This window comes from Myxine glutinosa, chromosome 11, assembly GCF_964187855.1.
Source record: "Myxine glutinosa chromosome 11, kmMyxGlut1.1, whole genome shotgun sequence".
Taxonomy (NCBI): domain Eukaryota; kingdom Metazoa; phylum Chordata; class Myxini; order Myxiniformes; family Myxinidae; genus Myxine; species Myxine glutinosa.
The window spans coordinates 117,026,243-117,043,530 of record NC_136271.1 but is presented as its reverse complement, the minus strand read 5'-3'; the positions used below and the strand labels follow the sequence as shown (position 1 = coordinate 117,043,530).

General features: G+C 42.2%; 1 protein-coding gene across 1 annotated transcript in view; it reads left to right on the top strand.

Annotated features, from left to right (window-relative positions):
- Positions 1–17,288, top strand: part of LOC137436940 (NF-kappa-B inhibitor epsilon) — a 54,829-nt gene that overhangs the window by 17,309 nt on the left and 20,232 nt on the right. Inside the window, exons 3-4 of the mRNA XM_068131179.2 lie at positions 2,512–2,725; positions 3,178–3,266. Of these exons, the coding sequence (XP_067987280.2) occupies positions 2,512–2,725; positions 3,178–3,266 (303 nt within the window). The remainder of the gene's footprint in view (positions 1–2,511; positions 2,726–3,177; positions 3,267–17,288) is intronic.

The window sequence follows — 17,288 nt, the reverse complement described above, 5'->3', positions numbered from 1 at the left end:
AAAGTCAGAAAACGTCTTGGTACCCTCTAAAGTCTAAAAGTGCGGCCTCACCCAAGAAACCACAATGTGGGTTGATGTTTCCCCTCAAATGCGACATTTCAAGTCCTACCAATCTTTCAACCTTGCTTTAGGGGGAAGCATGGGGATTTGCGATGGCGTGCCATCGACTTCGCTCTTGTTGGAATTAACACCTGTCGCTGAGCCTGAAGTCGCAATAAAAATATTGATCTTGTGACAGGATATCTACATACTACGTATTATAAAAGCAGAATTTTTAACACCTCATTCTTCCTCCCATCCCGTATACTTTCTCCATCCAACCTCATTTCCATTTTCCCCAACCGAACCTGCTGTTCCCTTTTTTTTTTCTCAGTATTTTATCCTTTTCATTTCTCATTTCACTTTATTGGTGCATACATAATGATATTGTTATTGTTATTGTATTCTGGATGATTCTGTTTCATCCCCAACTCATCTACCCATATCAGTCTGCCATCTGTTGTTTTGAGTGTTATCATAAAGTGTGAAGGATGGCAAACAAACACCTTGAATACCTCGGCCTACAAAAAAAATCCTGATACGAACATTATCGAGGCTATATGGGGTTATCGGATACAGAGTGAGTCAAATGGCAACCAAACACCTCGGATGAACTGTGGAAAGTGCTACAGGGTATTTGGAACAACATTCCATGGTACTACATTCATAAACCCTATGGGAACATGAAAAAATCGTGAAATGCTCTATGAAGTATCAGGTATGTATTGCATAGCATCTCTCGGTTTCAATTAGGGATACTCATAGTTTGTGCATATCCTGTGTGTGCTCACCTCCACCTTCGTTGCACATCACACAATCTCGGATTTCCTATACCGCTTCAAAATTGGCTTACGCTGCACTAAGGACAAGCGAGCAGCCACCTTCTTTTCGTCTTGCGAATGAGTAACAGCTGACTGATGACGTGTAATCATTCTATCACATATTAACGCCATTTGTTAGGGATGACTAACACTCAACATTACATTGTCATTGTCATTCTCTCTCTCTCTCTCTCTCTCTCTCTCTCTCTCTCTCTCTCTCTCTCTCTCTCTCTCTCTCTCTCTCTCTCTCTCTCTCTCTCCCTCTGCTGTTTAATTATTTTTTTCTGACATAGTAAATCAACCCCCATCTGGTGAAATTACCTAAATCTAGGACCACTGCTCACCTCCACTCATTCGCTTCTCTTTTTTCCCACCTGTGGAACAGACTTACACATTCTCTTCAATCTCATTCTTCCCTCCAAGTGCACTCCGAACACCTTTCTCCTCCCAAATTGACCGCTTTTCCCTCATTGAGACTTTCCTTCTGTATCCATTTTGTGCTATCCTGCCCTCCATTCCTCCCCACTCCCATTGTTTGTATAAATCTCCCTCTGTCTTGGCCTTTAACTCTGCTGTTGGTGTTTCCCTCCCTCTACTGTTCCTTTTATCCTGTTACGTCTTGATCCGTTCAGCGTACTCGCTCTTCCATGAGCCTCGACTATGTATAGAAAAAGAAAACCTGCATGCTATTGCGACACCCTCTATGTATATGTATACATTTGTACTTGCATATAAACTCTCACATGGCATTAAGTATATATCACTCGATACTTCCTTTTTTTTTTTCCAGGAACTATACTTTTCCTATGTGCTTCGGTTTCTCTGAAAAGAAATGTAAGTGTATGACGATGAATCTTCCTTCAAGATTAAATCAAACCAGAGCGAAGTCCATGGTGCGCATCACAAATCCCAATGCTTCCCACCAAAAGCAAAATTGAAAGATGGCAAAAAGTTCCACCAGGAATGTCCCAATAACAAATTGAGGTTTTTTTTGTTTTTTTCCCTGTTTTGACCCCTGTGAGCCTAAGTCTTCAAACCCCAAAAAATGAAGCACGGGTCAAATCCCAAAACAATTGTTACATATTTCATCTGTGTACAATCAATGTTGATTGCATATAAAAAGTTTCATTTTAAAATGTTCCCGTAATTGCATTTTTTTCTTATTTGACCTTTCGACTCAAAAATTTTTACCAAAATTCTTTCTCTCTCACACATCTTCTTGCCCTGTGGTGACCATGACGACCAAATTTGGTGAAGTTGTGCACAACTGTTTATAAGGAGATAGTGTGACGAACGGGCGGAGCCGATTACAATATTCCCCCTCTCCGATTTACTTTTTTTTTTCCTCAAAGTGTGAAGATACTTATATTATAAGGAACACTTGATCAATCAACAAAGTTATTTGCAACACTATGTGCAGTATTCGAAAATAGAGGAAAAAAAAAATGCATGTTGCAAATGCATCCGTAAAATATCTGGTGCTGTAATTCTGCAGGGAAAACCTTCCACAAGCTTCCCAAAACTTCCCAAATGAATGCGATCATTGGTTGTTTTTAATGCAATGAGTTTCTTGTAAAGAGGTGAACGTTTTTAACATGTTTCTGGAGGTCTGGTTTGTTATCTCTGCTTTTGATATCTATATGTGTCGCAGACTCCTTTACATCTTGCGGTGGTGACAGAACGTCCAGCTGTGGTGCAGAAACTTGTCGAATCAGGCTCAGCACCATGGATACAAGACCTGCGTGGAAACACCCCGCTCCACCTAGCCTGCGATTTGCCGACTAGGGCCTGTCTGCACGCAATCGTGCACTCCGTACCGCCTGCTGCCCTCACCGCTGCTCTCCGAGTGCAAAACTACCCCAAAGGTCAGCAGCACGCACGTTCCTCGTCAGACCGGTTTCCATTATAATCTTTTGTTCGTCTATTTGTTTCGTTATACTGACGTTAGATGGAAGGACTCGCTGTACTTTGGACGGAAACGTCTCATGAAAAATTCCCAGGGTATGTGGTTTGCGTCCAAAAGTTGATGTCGGACGTATAAAATGCAATCATTGTTACTGTTCTGTTTGTGTGGGAGGACGGGAGGAAGCTAAAGCAACGCGAGCCACTGAAAGGTCAACCTGCACGAATATTTGGCTTGAACATCAAGAGATCGTTTACATTTGGGTTCAACCTGATGTATTTTATGCGTACAAAGCCTTGCTGCCTCAGCCAACTACTGGAATCCCTAATTCATGTTGACTTCCGTTTACAAAGAAAGCAGAATTTCTAACTTTAATTTGTATACCGTACTTATGGTGTTATTGTTGTTTTTCAGGGCTGACATGCCTACACGTGGCAATCATAAAGCAGGACCTTGGCGTGGTGGAGGATCTTCTACAGCTTGGTGTAGATATTGATGCGTGGGTATGTTTTGAGCCATATTGCCCAGATTTAAATTCGTCGCAAAATGCAACAAGTGCTTTTATTCGTACTAAACGACCATTAATAATCATTATTGTTTAATCCCCATTCTTCTTACTATTTAAATGCATTGCTGCACAGTTCAAATCTCATCTTCAGGAGCAACCACAATGAACTCAAAAGTATTTTTACTTTATATTTTCATATTTACCATTGACCTTTCCAATTTTCTTATCAATCTTGTCATCCTCTCATCTTTTCTTTCCTTTGGCTGTTGTACATAATTTACTCCTATTCCACTGTGCACTCGATATATTGATGGTATCGTGGGAGCACTTATTGGTGATATTGGTGTACTCGTGATTTATTCTTGAGCATGGCTGTGGTTCCCCCTGTGGTTTTTGTGTGGTTTTTGTGCTTCAGAAAGCATCTTCCCTGTTCCCTGCTTTCAAAGCAAATGCTAATCATACTAAGCCATCCGCTTTATCCTCCTTCCGATGTGATTTACTGTTGGTAAACTTTTTTTCTCCATCAACCTGAGGTACCGTACTTTTAGCTTCTATGATTATTATGAATATATAACCTTGGGTGAGTATCACGGTTAAAATAACGTTTCGAGATTTGTTTCGCTTCGCTGACGGGAATACCAAGGGAGGAGAGAGCGAGGAAGGGGTGGGAGTGAGGAAGGGGTGGGAGTGAGGAAGGGGTGGGAGCGAGGAAGGGGTGGGAGTGAGGAAGGGGTGGGAGCGAGGAAGGGGTGGGAGCGAGGAAGGGGTGGGAGCGAGGAAGGGGTGGGAGCGAGGAAGGGGTGGGAGCGAGGAAGGGGTGGGAGCGAGGAAGGGGTGGGAGCGAGGAAGGGGTGGGAGCGAGGAAGGGGTGGGAGCGAGGAAGGGGTGGGAACGAGGAGGGGGGATTGAAGTGGGAAGGATATAGTGTCACCACAATCACCGAGTTTGAAGTTGTATTACTTGGAATCAAAGGCGTAGTTTGGCTTCTCTATCTGGGGAAGGGGTAGGCAAGCGGCTTTAATAATGGGAAGCTAGGTTGACTTAATATTAATAATGGGTAGTGAGGTCTGACTTCTAAAATTATCATTTGTTGGTGTAGTTACAGTGTACATGAAATCACAAATACAGTTTACGTTCATTAATTGTTACTCACGTTTAAATACGGGATGTTTTTATCTTAATTGTAAACTACTGAAAAAAATTAAGGTGGGGGCATTGCCCCCCCCCCTCCTCCCCCTCCCAAACTCCCAAACTCCACCGGTGCTTGGAACCTTATCATTACTCGTCAGTAAAAGGATATCTCAGTATTCTGGTGTATTTTGTGTCACCGAGAGTGAACAAAGCGTTTTTAACCATGTTTGGAAAAAATAATTAGTTTGACGTCACCTCTAACTTGCCACCTGTCATGTCAAAATGTCAAAACTTGCCACCCCCCTGAAGGACAAATTCATCGATATGACCAAAAGAAGTCACGGTCTAGATATTTATCCTCATCGCTATGTCATGAATCTGTGGTGTGTTCAGATACCAGGTTTCTTGTAGAACGCTCATCAGGTGGGTAAAGCACTCAAGTAAGACTCCATTTGAAACCATTGATAAGGAATAGCTGGCACAAATCTAGCTACTTGGTAACTGAACACATCGCTGAACACATTGCTACAGTATATATACACAATATGACAGTTTTTACGGCGTAGCCCATCGGGCAAAGCTGTCCAGAACAGTGTTTGTCCGTCCGTATGTATGTATGTCCCCTTAAACGTAAACCAATCAGAGCTGAGGATCTGGTCACATGACAGGGTGATGTGATTACAGCTGATGTCATTACGGTGGCTGACTCTCCATACACCGCCATTTTGATTTATATGCCGTTCATGCCGAACATATCGTCGAACCTGTCATATATCACAATCGCCATCCTCTACCTTTATGCTTTTCATTTAGTGTGAAACACAAACAAACCGATTGTTAAAATGATCATCAAATATCGAAGGCATCGGTGTCGCTTCCAACAATACGGTATGTTACGTATAGGCCTTAGGCATTGTGACTCATCTTCAGACCGCTTCGGACAAACTAAGCCCAGGTTTCTTAATACAGTAGTGTATCATTTCAGTAGTATCGTTTTTGTAATTAATAATAATAATAATATTGTAAATATAACCATAATACTTTAATCCCAATGTCGTGAATGGAAAGTTAATGGATTTAAGCGGTGTATGGTTCATGATCAATGATGAGCGGTGTTCGGCACTAATATTAATAACCGAGGAAGTAAGGAATTAGCCTCGGTTTTTTTTATTGTAATATCATTTTCGAAATATAACGTTAATATTTTAGTAAATCTAATCGTAACACTAATTCCTTCGTAGATGCTGCCAACGTACTGGAAGTTGAAATATATCATCTACATATTAAAGTAGCGGCAGTTTTGTGTCCATTACGTCATTACGTCTATTCTGTCATTACGACGGCCTACTCCACCGACCGACATTTTAATTTACAAGTACACCCGCTCACTACGGGAGTGGCAGGAAGGGTCATTCATCTTTGGGGTATATAGATTACAGTCGATCTATGGTCGGGTCTCAAGAACATTGGGTGTGTGTTCATTTACCAAGTTTCTTGTGGAGAGATCACCAAGTGGTTAAAGCATTTGAGCAAGCACTCCATTCAAAACTGTTAAGGAACGGCTGGCTTGGCAAGCGCTAGCTAGCTGCTTGGTAAATGAACACACCTCCAACCCTTGTGGGGTATATAGATTACAGGAGATCTTCGCTCAGTTCTTGCCCAGCTCAGTTCTCAGTTCTCATCGATGTCGGGATTCCTCCAAATTTCTTTGTTTAATGGTATAAGCAGCATTAACGACTGTTTGAAAAGCTAATCATATGTGTTTGTGGTTTATGATATTTTACAAGCCTAGCTATGCTGCTGTTCGACTTTCAGTCTTGTTTAATTAAAGACTTTAAATTAATTAGTTAATTAATTTTTTCATAAAAGAATGAAAGTTTTTCAATTAATCATCACTTTTTTCCTTGTAATGAAAACATACCTTGTCCAGTTTTCAACATGGTTTTAGTTTTTAAAATGTACATAAACTCAGAGGTGATGAGTGGACGAAAATAGACGTGTACATTTATACCTATGAAAGGCAAAAAATTATCTCTCTCTCTCTTTGTTTGTATGTACTGGAATATAAGACCCGTTGCTTCGCTGACGGAAATACCAATCTTTGCTGCGATGGCTAATCTATGAGGGAAGAAAAAAAGATTCTTGGGAGTTCCTGCTCTCCGTGGTGCAGGGATAACCAGTCACGTGTTGGCATTTGCAGTTTTCACACGCGTGTCCATGTACCCATAAAAAAATAATAATAAAAAAAAAATAATATATATATCAGTCACTATGCGACCTTCATATCATCAGTGGAGAACCGCCAGCAAGGTGTCCCATACAGCTGCTGCTGCACCTTGCTGGGAGCGATAAGCACCGCCTGCCACACGGTAACGTTATCTCTGGTATCCACTCATCATATGGAGTCGACCTGGTTGCGGTTGGGAGGCAATGGTTTGCAGGCAATGCGGACATGCATGGCGATGACATCATGATGTTCGCTCATTAGGTTGGAGAACCAGATTACAGATACTATATATATATATATATATATATATATATATATATATATATATATATATATATATATATATATATATATATATATATATATATATATATATATATAGATAGATATATATATATTGTTGCGGATCTCTCGAAGCCCGTCGACGTACAAAGGGGGGGTTAAACCCCTTTTCCCCCTCGGGTCATCAAGTCCACGAGGCCGAGTCGCCACTCCCATAACGAGCGTGCGGAAGGGTATCGGGTCGACTCCACACGTACCTTCGGTACCCACGCTGCCACGAAAACGGGGACTGGACCTCGCACAAGCCACGCTAATCGAATACGCCCGAGCGGTTTGCGTATCACGTGACTCGTGCCGTTACTTTGATTGAACACGATTCGAGCGGTTTTATTTGTGCGATGCTAAGCCAATAGTGAAATGACGGGAACGGTCAAATGGAAGAAAGAACAGGTTTATTTATAACTATACAAGGCGAAGAGACACAGAGCAGGCTTAATCAGTCTTAACTTATCCCCCAGACAAGGGCCCACTCACTCACGCAGGGAAAAGAAGGAAGGACAGTTCACGCTCCAAACGCGCCTTGGCGCTGTTCACTCCCGGACAGCTCGCCGGGCGTGGCCCTCAGATGTTCACGGCACGTATGCTGGGAGCGCAGGCAGGGAGATCGGGCGTCTGTGGCTCCGGAATGGATCGTCTCCACAAGCGCGATTAACACAGCCGCAAAGCGCAGGGCACAGGGATAGTTCGTGTAAAGAGGGCTATAACAAGCAAGGGGCTTCACTCGTGCTGCGACAATGTCTCTTTCTCACTGTGCTCACAACGCTCTCAAACCACGAACTCGGGCACGAACCAACTCTCAAGCTCTGTCTGACTCTGACCGATTCTGACGCGGGGGGGCTCGGGGCAGGGTCTTATATGGCCCCTCCCCAGCCTTACCCGAATGTTCTAAGCCCCTCCTCTCACTGCCGTTGTGAGCCACTCCCCTTGAGCTCCGATTGGCTGCTCGCTGCTTACCGGCCACTCCGCTGCAGCTCCTCCCTTCGGCGTTGCCAGACTTGTTCCAGGCCTAGCACGTGGCATTCCAGCCCAAAGAACACCTAACTCACTGGCCTGCTCAACGCAAACTAACACAGGAAAGGAGACAACGCTTACATTTACTAAGAAATGACTGAAATAAAGCGAGGCTACATGTTGTGGTGCAACTACCTACGAGGGGGGTCATCCTTATTCCCACAACCGCAACAATATATATATTGTTGGGTTAGGGTTGGGTTAGTATGAAATACTTTGCTCACATCCACTAAATGCGGATAGCGACAAGCGTTCAACTACCGTGATACATATATACTAGCTTGGCTCGGCTCGTGCGTAACTGAGGAACAGGCTTATTTTAGCTGAGGATAATGACTGTACCTGAGTTGCTGTGTTGTCATGATTTACACCAATCATAATACAAACAATTATTTTGCACAAATTTATTTGTAGTGTTTGTGATATTACATTTTTATAAGCAATTTAGGTTGAAGATTTCGGTTGAAAAAATATATAAAATCAAAAAAGAACCCCTCAGCACATACATACGGGAGGGGTAGGTGCAGACTGGAAGTTTGGGACGATTACACCTCACCACCACGTAACTCAAAACACCTCACCACCATGTAAATCAAAACACCTCACCACCACGTAATTCAAAACACCTCACCACCACATAATTTAAAACACCTCACCACCACGTAATTCAAAACACTTCACCACCACATAATTTAAAACACCTAACCACCATGCAATTCAAAACACCTCACCACCACGTAATTTTAAAAACCTCACCACCAAGTCATTCAAAACACCTCATCACCAACTAATTCAAAACACCTCACCACCACATAATTAAAAACACCTCACCACCAAGTAATTCAAAACACCTCACCACCACATGATTTAAAAACACCTCACCACCACGTGATTAAAAAACACCTCACCACCACGTGATTAAAAAACACCTCACCACCACGTGAATTAAAAACACCTCACCACCACGTCATTTAAAAACACCTTACCACCACATAATTCAAAATACCTCACCACCACGTGATTCAAAACCACCACCACGTTATTAAAAACACTTCACAACCACGGAAACAAAAGTTTCAGGGAGTAGTTCAGTGACAACAGACACTGCCCAGATATGTAGATATATAGATAAATTACTGTACCTGAGTTGCTGTTTTGTCATGGTTTACACTTTACATCAATCATAATTCAATCAATCATAATGCACAAATGTATTTGTAATATACGTGATATTACATTTTATAAACAATTGAAGCGGAAAACTTAAGTTGAAAAAAAAAATTCCCCCCAAAAAATTCCCCCCCAAAAAAAAATTGGAAAATTTTTCAAAAAATGTACTCTTAAGACATACCGACGGGAAAGGTAGGTGCATACCAGACGTTTGGTACGATTTCACAAAAGTTTGACGGAGTAGTTCAGTGACAAGACAACACAAGACAGACACCGCACAGATATATATATATATATATATATATATATATATATATATATATATATATATATATATATAGTATATATATATATATATATATTATACACAGATATCATGTCGCCACGGCGTTGGTGTTCAATATACACAGATATGTACATAGATATATATATATACATGTTTTTTTGACTCATAAACACTCCCGGGAGTTACCCGAATCCACCGTAGTTGGATTTATTGAAATCCGTTAATCTGTTCTCAAGTTATAACACGACAAACAAACAAACAAACAGACAGACAGACACGGCTCCTTTTATAATATAGATTGCATGGCCACATCTTTTAAGTTGCAAACTCCAAACTCGAGGTACAAATACAACTTTGTGTAAGGGAGGGTGGAGAGGAAGGAGGGGATAACATGGGCTATGTAGCCGCGGCCTCACATGGGAGTGTGGGGGGAGGAGATTTGTCCATGCAAATATGTACCGTGTGGGGCCACCTGGTGGTGGTAGCAGGGGTATTACAATTCTCTTTTTAACTGGCAATGCTGAGGTTAAAGTACTCTTTACACGGGTAAATTTCTCCACCTCCCCTCCCTCTCCCTCCTTTTCCCTTCCCCTTCCTTCCCCCAATCTGCTCCCCATCCCCTCCCCTTCCCCTCCCTCCATTCTCCCATGCCTTCCCTTCCCATCCCTCCCCCCTTCCCTGTCCCTCCTTTCCCCTTAGAACTTATATTAGGAGTAAACTTTGTTTGTAAGAAATGGCATCCGTCGTTTTGACGATCATAGCACTATTGGCTTAAAGTCGCTGCAGACACTTTCCCCCTAAAGTAGCTGCAGAAAGAGGTTCTCCATATTTTCTGTGGCTAAAGATAATTCAATGTATGCTATCGTAACTGGAAGTTATTATAGGTTAGTTGCTTGCCTGGTGTTTAAAAAGTGATTTTGATGCTTTGGTATAATGTTTATTACCCCCGTCAGAGGAGAGGGTATTGCATCTGAGTCCGTTTGTTTGTCTGTTTGTCTGTCTGTCTGTCTGTCTGTTTGTTCGCACAGAATAAATATGATTTTCTCTGCAACAGTTGGTACGATTGACAGGAAGTTTTCACCATAGGTGCAACTCCACCTGCAGAAATTTTAATGATAATTATGACGTCATAGGTCACATGGTTCGGGCGCCATCGTGGAAAAACGAAAATATTTGCACCTCTATATCTCCAAAAGCACTGAATAGAAAAAATTGAGACATGGCTCATTGTAAAGAACTCTCCATCGGGAATAAAATATGTTAATGATGATGTCATAGGTGCCTCCATTATGACGTCATAATTCGACAAGTATAAAACTTCATCCAATCAAGATGAAATTTCTTGAGCGCCATGTCGGCATAAACTGTTGGAGAAAAAAAAATGATGACGTCATCGGTCACGTGGTTCGGCCGCCATCTTGGAAAAACCGAAAAACGTTGCACCTCTATATCTCAAAGGGCTGAATAGAAAAAATTGAGACATGGCTCATTGTAAAGAACTCTCCATTGGGAATAAAATATGTTAATGATGATGTCATAATTCGACAAGTACAAAACTTCATCTGATCAAGATTAAATTTCTTGAGCATAATCTAGGAATAAATTAGTTTAGAAAAAAAAAATGATGACGTCATCGGTCACGTGTTCGGCCGCCATATTTGTTTTAATACAAAAGCCTGAAAAAAAACCACTGAAAATACATCCTGGCAAGGGTTTGCAATCTCTGATTGCTCTTTTTTCTTGTTCCTTTTGCACTGTGCACAAATGTGATAGATGCTATCAAGCATGCCATAAAGCACTGCCGTGTTGGAGATGCAAACATTTTATATACGAGCAGCATTGATAGTGGTAAATAGCATTGGCAGTCACCAGACGGAATGGCATTGTGGTTAGAGTGTCCCCTCCGAGTCTGGGAGGTCGGCAGTCTGATTGTGACAGGCCGAGTCGTACCAAATATTTTAAAAGTTTTACATGCTGCTTCACTTGATGCTCAACATTTTAAGGACAGAGCATGGATGAACCACATGGACTAGCATCCCATATGTTTGGTGGAGGGGAGGGTATATTTGTCGATAATTGCTCCGCTGACCATAGAGATAGTAGCGTCGCCGGCACCCAGAGTGCACCAGGAAGTTGTGTCAATTCCCCCCCAGGTCACCGGTTGTGTTCGCCTGATGTTTATGAAAGATAAAGTCCAGCGTTGTCTAATATCTGCATTGTGAGCGTGATTTTTGTGACAACCCTTCCATGAGGCAATCAGCGAATGTTGGTTTGGCACATGTGTTGGTTTGGCACGTGTGTTGGTTTGGCGAATGTGTTGATTTGGCGCATGTGTTAATTTGGCGAATTTGTTGATTTGGCGCATGTGTTAATTTGGCGAATGTGTTGACTTGGCGCATGTGTTAGTTTGGGGAATGTGTTGGTTTGGCACATATCTTGGTTTGGCGAAGGTGTTGGTTTGGCGCATGTGTTAGTTTGGGGAATGTGTTGGTTTGGCACATATCTTGGTTTGGCGAAGGTGTTGGTTTGGCGCATGTGTTAGTTTGGGGAATGTGTTGGTTTGGCACATATCTTGGTTTGGCGAAGGTGTTGGTTTGGCGCATGTGTTAGTTTGGCGAATATGTTGGTTTGGCGCATGTGTTAGTTTGGCGAATATGTTGGTTTGGCACATGTGTTAGTTTGGCGAATGTGTTGGTTTGACGCATGTGTTAGTTTGGCAAATGTGTTGGTTTGGCGCATGTGTTTGTTTGGGGAATGTGTTGGTTTGGCAAATGTGTTGGTTTGGCACATGTGTTTGTTTGGGGAATGTGTTGGTTTGGCACATGTCTTGGTTTGGCGAAGGTGTTGGTTTGGCGCATGTGTTAGTTTGGCGAATATGTTGGTTTGGCGCATGTGTTAGTTTGGCGAATATGTTGGTTTGGCACATGTGTTAGTTTGGCGAATGTGTTGGTTTGACGCATGTGTTAGTTTGGCAAATGTGTTGGTTTGGCGCATGTGTTTGTTTGGGGAATGTGTTGGTTTGGCAAATGTGTTGGTTTGGCGCATGTGTTTGTTTGGGGAATGTGTTGGTTTGGCACATGTCTTGGTTTGGCGAAGGTGTTGGTTTGGCGCATGTGTTAGTTTGGCGAATATGTTGGTTTGGCACATGTGTTAGGTTGGCGAATGTGTTGGTTTGACGCATGTGTTGGTTTGGCACATGTGTTAGTTTGGCAAATATGTTGGTTTGGCACATGTGTCAGTTTGGTGAATGTGTTGGTTTGGCGCATGTGCTAGTTTGGTGCATGTGTTAGTTTGGCGAATATATTGGTTTGGCACATGTGTTAGTTTGGCGGATGTGTTGGTTTGGCGAATGTGTTGGTTTGGCGCATGTGCTGGTTTGGCACATGTGTTAGTTTGGTGCATGTGTTAGTTTGGCGAATGTGTTGGTTTGGCACATGTGTTCGTTTGGCGAATGTGTTGGTTTGGCGCTTGTGTTAGTTTGGCTTATGTGTTGGTTTGCTACATGTGTTAGTTTGACGAATGTGTTGGTTTAGCACATGTGTTGATTTGGCGAATGTGTTGGTTTGGCGCATATGTTAGTTTGGCGAATGTGTTGGTTTGGCGAATGTGTTGGTTTGGCGCATGTGTTGGTTTGGCGAATGTGTTGGTTTGGCGAATGTGTTGGTTTGGCACATGTCTTGGTTTGGTAAATGTGTTGTTTTGGCGAATGTGTTGGTTTGGCGAATGTGTTGGTTTGGCGCATATGTTAGTTTGGCGAATGTGTTGGTTTGGTGCATATGTTAGTTTGGCGCATGTGTTGGTTTGGCGCATGTGTTAGTTTGGCGCACGTGTTTGGCACATGGCACATGTTAGGCACATGGCACATGTATTGGTTTGGCGAATGTGTTGGTTTGGCGCATGTGTTAGTTTGGCGCATGTGTTGGTTTGGCGCATGTGTTAGTTTGGCGAATGTGTTGGTTTGGTGCATGTGTTAGTTTGGCGCATGTGTTGGTTTGGCGCATGTGTTAGTTTGGCGCACGTGTTTGGCACATGGCACATGTTAGGCACATGGCACATGTGTTGGTTTGGCAAATGTGTTGGTTTAGCACATGTGTTGATTTGGCGAATGTGTTGGTTTGGCACATGTGTTGATTTGGCGAATGTGTTGGTTTGGCGCATATGTTAGTTTGGCGAATGTGTTGGTTTGGCGAATGTGTTGGTTTGGCGCATGTGTTGGTTTGGCGAATGTGTTGGTTTGGCGAATGTGTTGGTTTGGCACATGTCTTGGTTTGGTAAATGTGTTGTTTTGGCGAATGTGTTGGTTTTGGCGAATGTGTTGGTTTAGTGCATGTGTTCGTTTGGCGCATGTTAGTTTGGCGAATGTGTTGGTTTGGTGCATGTGTTAGTTTGGCGCATGTGTTGGTTTGGTGCATGTGTTAGTTTGGCGCACGTGTTTGGCACATGGCACATGTGTTGGTTTGGCGAATGTGTTGGTTTGGCGAATGTGTTCATTTGGCGCTTGTGTTAGTTTGGCGGGTGTGTTGGTTCGGTGTGTTGGTATGTGTTAGTTTGGCGAATGTGTTGGTTTGGCACATGTCGATGAAACTTGTGCCTTTTCCTTGTGCACAGGCACCAAGGATCTGTGCCTTTCCACAACTTTCTCCCGGAGATCTTTTGAAAGCTCCTCGGTGGTCATTGTTGAGTATTTGCTGTGAAATGCACTATCCAGTAGAGGAAACCTACAGAAACAGCTGATATTGTTCTGAAATAATCAGAATCACTACAATCTAACACAGGTGGAGGCCATTTAACTTGGTGTGTGATTTTGCAGGTCATTGGTTACACCTAAGCTAATTTACAATTGCTGTTATAAGAGCATTGGACACTTATCCAACCAAGATATGCTAGTTTTGTATTTTTAATTAATTTTCTGAAATTTGTTTAATTTGTTTTTCACTTGGACCTTGTGAGTTGCAATGTGTAAATAAAGTTGGAAAAGTCTGATTTAATGCATTCTAATTCCAGGCTACAAGGCAACAAAAGGTGAAGATTTTGAAAGGGGGTGTAGACTTTCTGTAGGCACTGTATATACTGCATCTATTTACATTTAAATGAAGGAAACTTTAGATGCAGTTGTCATTTTTCTCATGCAGCTAGAACCCATAGTAATATTTGAATTATATTCTGGAAAGTAAAATATCCTCCCTTCTTGAAGTCTCCACCAGCATGTGCATTTATGTTTTCTACACTTGTTTTTTCAGGTTTTGCATTGTATGTACAGTATCGGAATGTGGAATAACATGACTGGAATGTTTACAACATCAGGGAAAATGCTGATGAATTTGATGTAGATTAAGCAGCAGGCATCGGGGAAAGCCCAGTGGCATAAAGCCAGATTAAAGAGGTTGTGACACATTTGGAGTATGCCTTACTCACCATCATTTTGCAGAACCAGCTGTATCCCACAGTCGGTTTTGTTACATTTCATGACAGCAATGTGCAAAAGATATGACGGAGGCAATTAGAAAGTTGTCATGAAGAATAGATTGGAAAACACGATGCTTAACACATGCTCCCTGAGAGTACGAGGGTGAGGGTGGTTAGAATTTGAGAGGTTGGGATTGGGCCGTTCAGGTTCAGGTGCTCATGCTTGGATTAGTTGCACCATCGTGTGTGTGTGTGTGTGTGTGTGTGTGTGTGTGTGTGTGTGTGTGTGTGTGTGTGTGTCGTTGGTTGTTATCTCTACTTGCGGTTTCAAAAGGTGGAACTGGAACGGAGCCCTCCCTGGTCTCGAAGTATCCACCTCATTATATGTGCATACAAAGTATCCATATTTGAATTCTGGCTCAAGTTTCGCACATGGATGCACACTCATATGTGTAAACATCTACATACATACACACACTCAGGCCATAGCTCCATTATACAGGGTGATTTTTTTTAACAGCATAGGGCAATGCTGTCTGGAACAGTGTATGTATGTATGTATGTATGTATGTATGTATGTATGTATGTATGTATGCATGTATGTATGCATGTCCCTTCCGCTGGCATTTTGCGGGTTTATTCCCTTTAAAATTCGTTTTCTCTGCAACTGTTGGTCCGATTGACACGAAATTTCCACCATAGGAGTGCCTCCTGTAGAAATTTATCATGATAGCCGGCGAAGCCGGTGTTGTGAATGAATGCGTACGTATTATGTTGAAAAGCCAGATTTTGCTGGATCCTTTGAGAATTTCGAAGCTTTGACGCACCAAATCGCTCCATGGAGGCCGCCATCTTGCGGATACGGAAGTATGCATAAACAATTGCGAAAAAGTTCAATAGAGGCTTTGGCTTCACCGGCTCATTGCGGCTTTGCAGTAGGGTCATATTAGTTATGACGTCATAGGTCACGTTGTATGGGCGCCATCTTGGAAAAACTGAAAAACTTTGTGCCTCTATATCTGCAAAAAAGCTCCATGGAAAAAATTGAAAGGTGGCTCATTCTAAAGTACTCCCCATGGGAATAACATATTTTAATGATGTCATAGGTGCCTTCATTATGACATCATAAGTCGACAAGTAGAATGCTTGATTCGATCAGTATGAAATTTCCTGTCTGTGATATAGTCGAGGAAATTTTTTTTGATGACGTCATCGGTCACGTGGTTGTATCGTGAAGCGTGTGTGACTCGTGGCACCACCTTGCTGAAACTATCCTCGATTGATTTCTTATTATTTAAGCTGCCCAAGAAACTCATGGATTATGTCGATGTAACATTCTGAGTTTACTGTTCCTGAGAAAAAAATTAGTCCATTCATTCTTTGCCGACTTACAGCACACCAAACACCAATTTTCTTGGAATTAAATGGTGTTTCATGCATTGCATAAGGTTGTTCACGGAGCCATAAACGAGTGTTTTGTGAATTTACATTCCCAGAAAGATGAAACCAAACCAAACCAAAATCTGCAAAAAAGTCAACATCCAAAACATCGTCTTGTTCTCTTACCATCCTCTGGAGCCACTCACAGTCGGCTACACGTTTCTCTTTATGTTTATCTGGCTCCAGTAACTGATGCACTGCAGGAATTTTGTCGGGATAAAGTTTGATAGTCAGGGCCCTTAGGGATATTTTGGTTCAAATTCTTCCAAAAGCATCAAATTTGGCGCAGATGTTGCCCATGCCATACTCTTTCGAATTTTGACGGGCGCCAAGGGCGGTATGATCCGGGGACCATACCGGTCCATCCCGCCATGTCACCTGACCTATGACGTCATAATTAGGATATGCATCCAATCACATGGCGTACTATAAGTGGTCAAAGTTCAAAATGAATCGATCGAAAAATGAAGGCAGGGAGCCATTTTTAAGGTTTTCATAAAATCCAATATGGCCGACAGGTCACATGACCTATGACGTCATATTTATGACATGTATACAATCATGCATACATGAACCCGGATCATGATCGCACAAAAATTAAACACAAGGATATGGCATACAGTTCATAAAACATCAAAATCCGTACCTTTGTAATTAGACTGATGAACTGCATATGCCTGAATATTAGGAAATAGACATGTAAATATTTCCTCTAATTGTCAAAAATAAGGTCAGAGTTCGATTACCCAACCCAGAAACATAAAATGATGAACCTCGCGTAAATCTTGACAAAAAACTCAAAAACCGACATGTTTGACTCAAAAATGACCTTTAAGATGACCTTGAGGGTTGACCTTGACCTCGAATCATCAAAATAACATCATAATTGGATTCCTCGACCTCGAAAACCCCTGAAAAGTGGTATTAAAGCGTGGCGTTACGCGCGCTGCTTGCGAGCAAGGAGGAAGCGGACAAGCGGTATGAGCGTCTTTATAAGCGTCTTT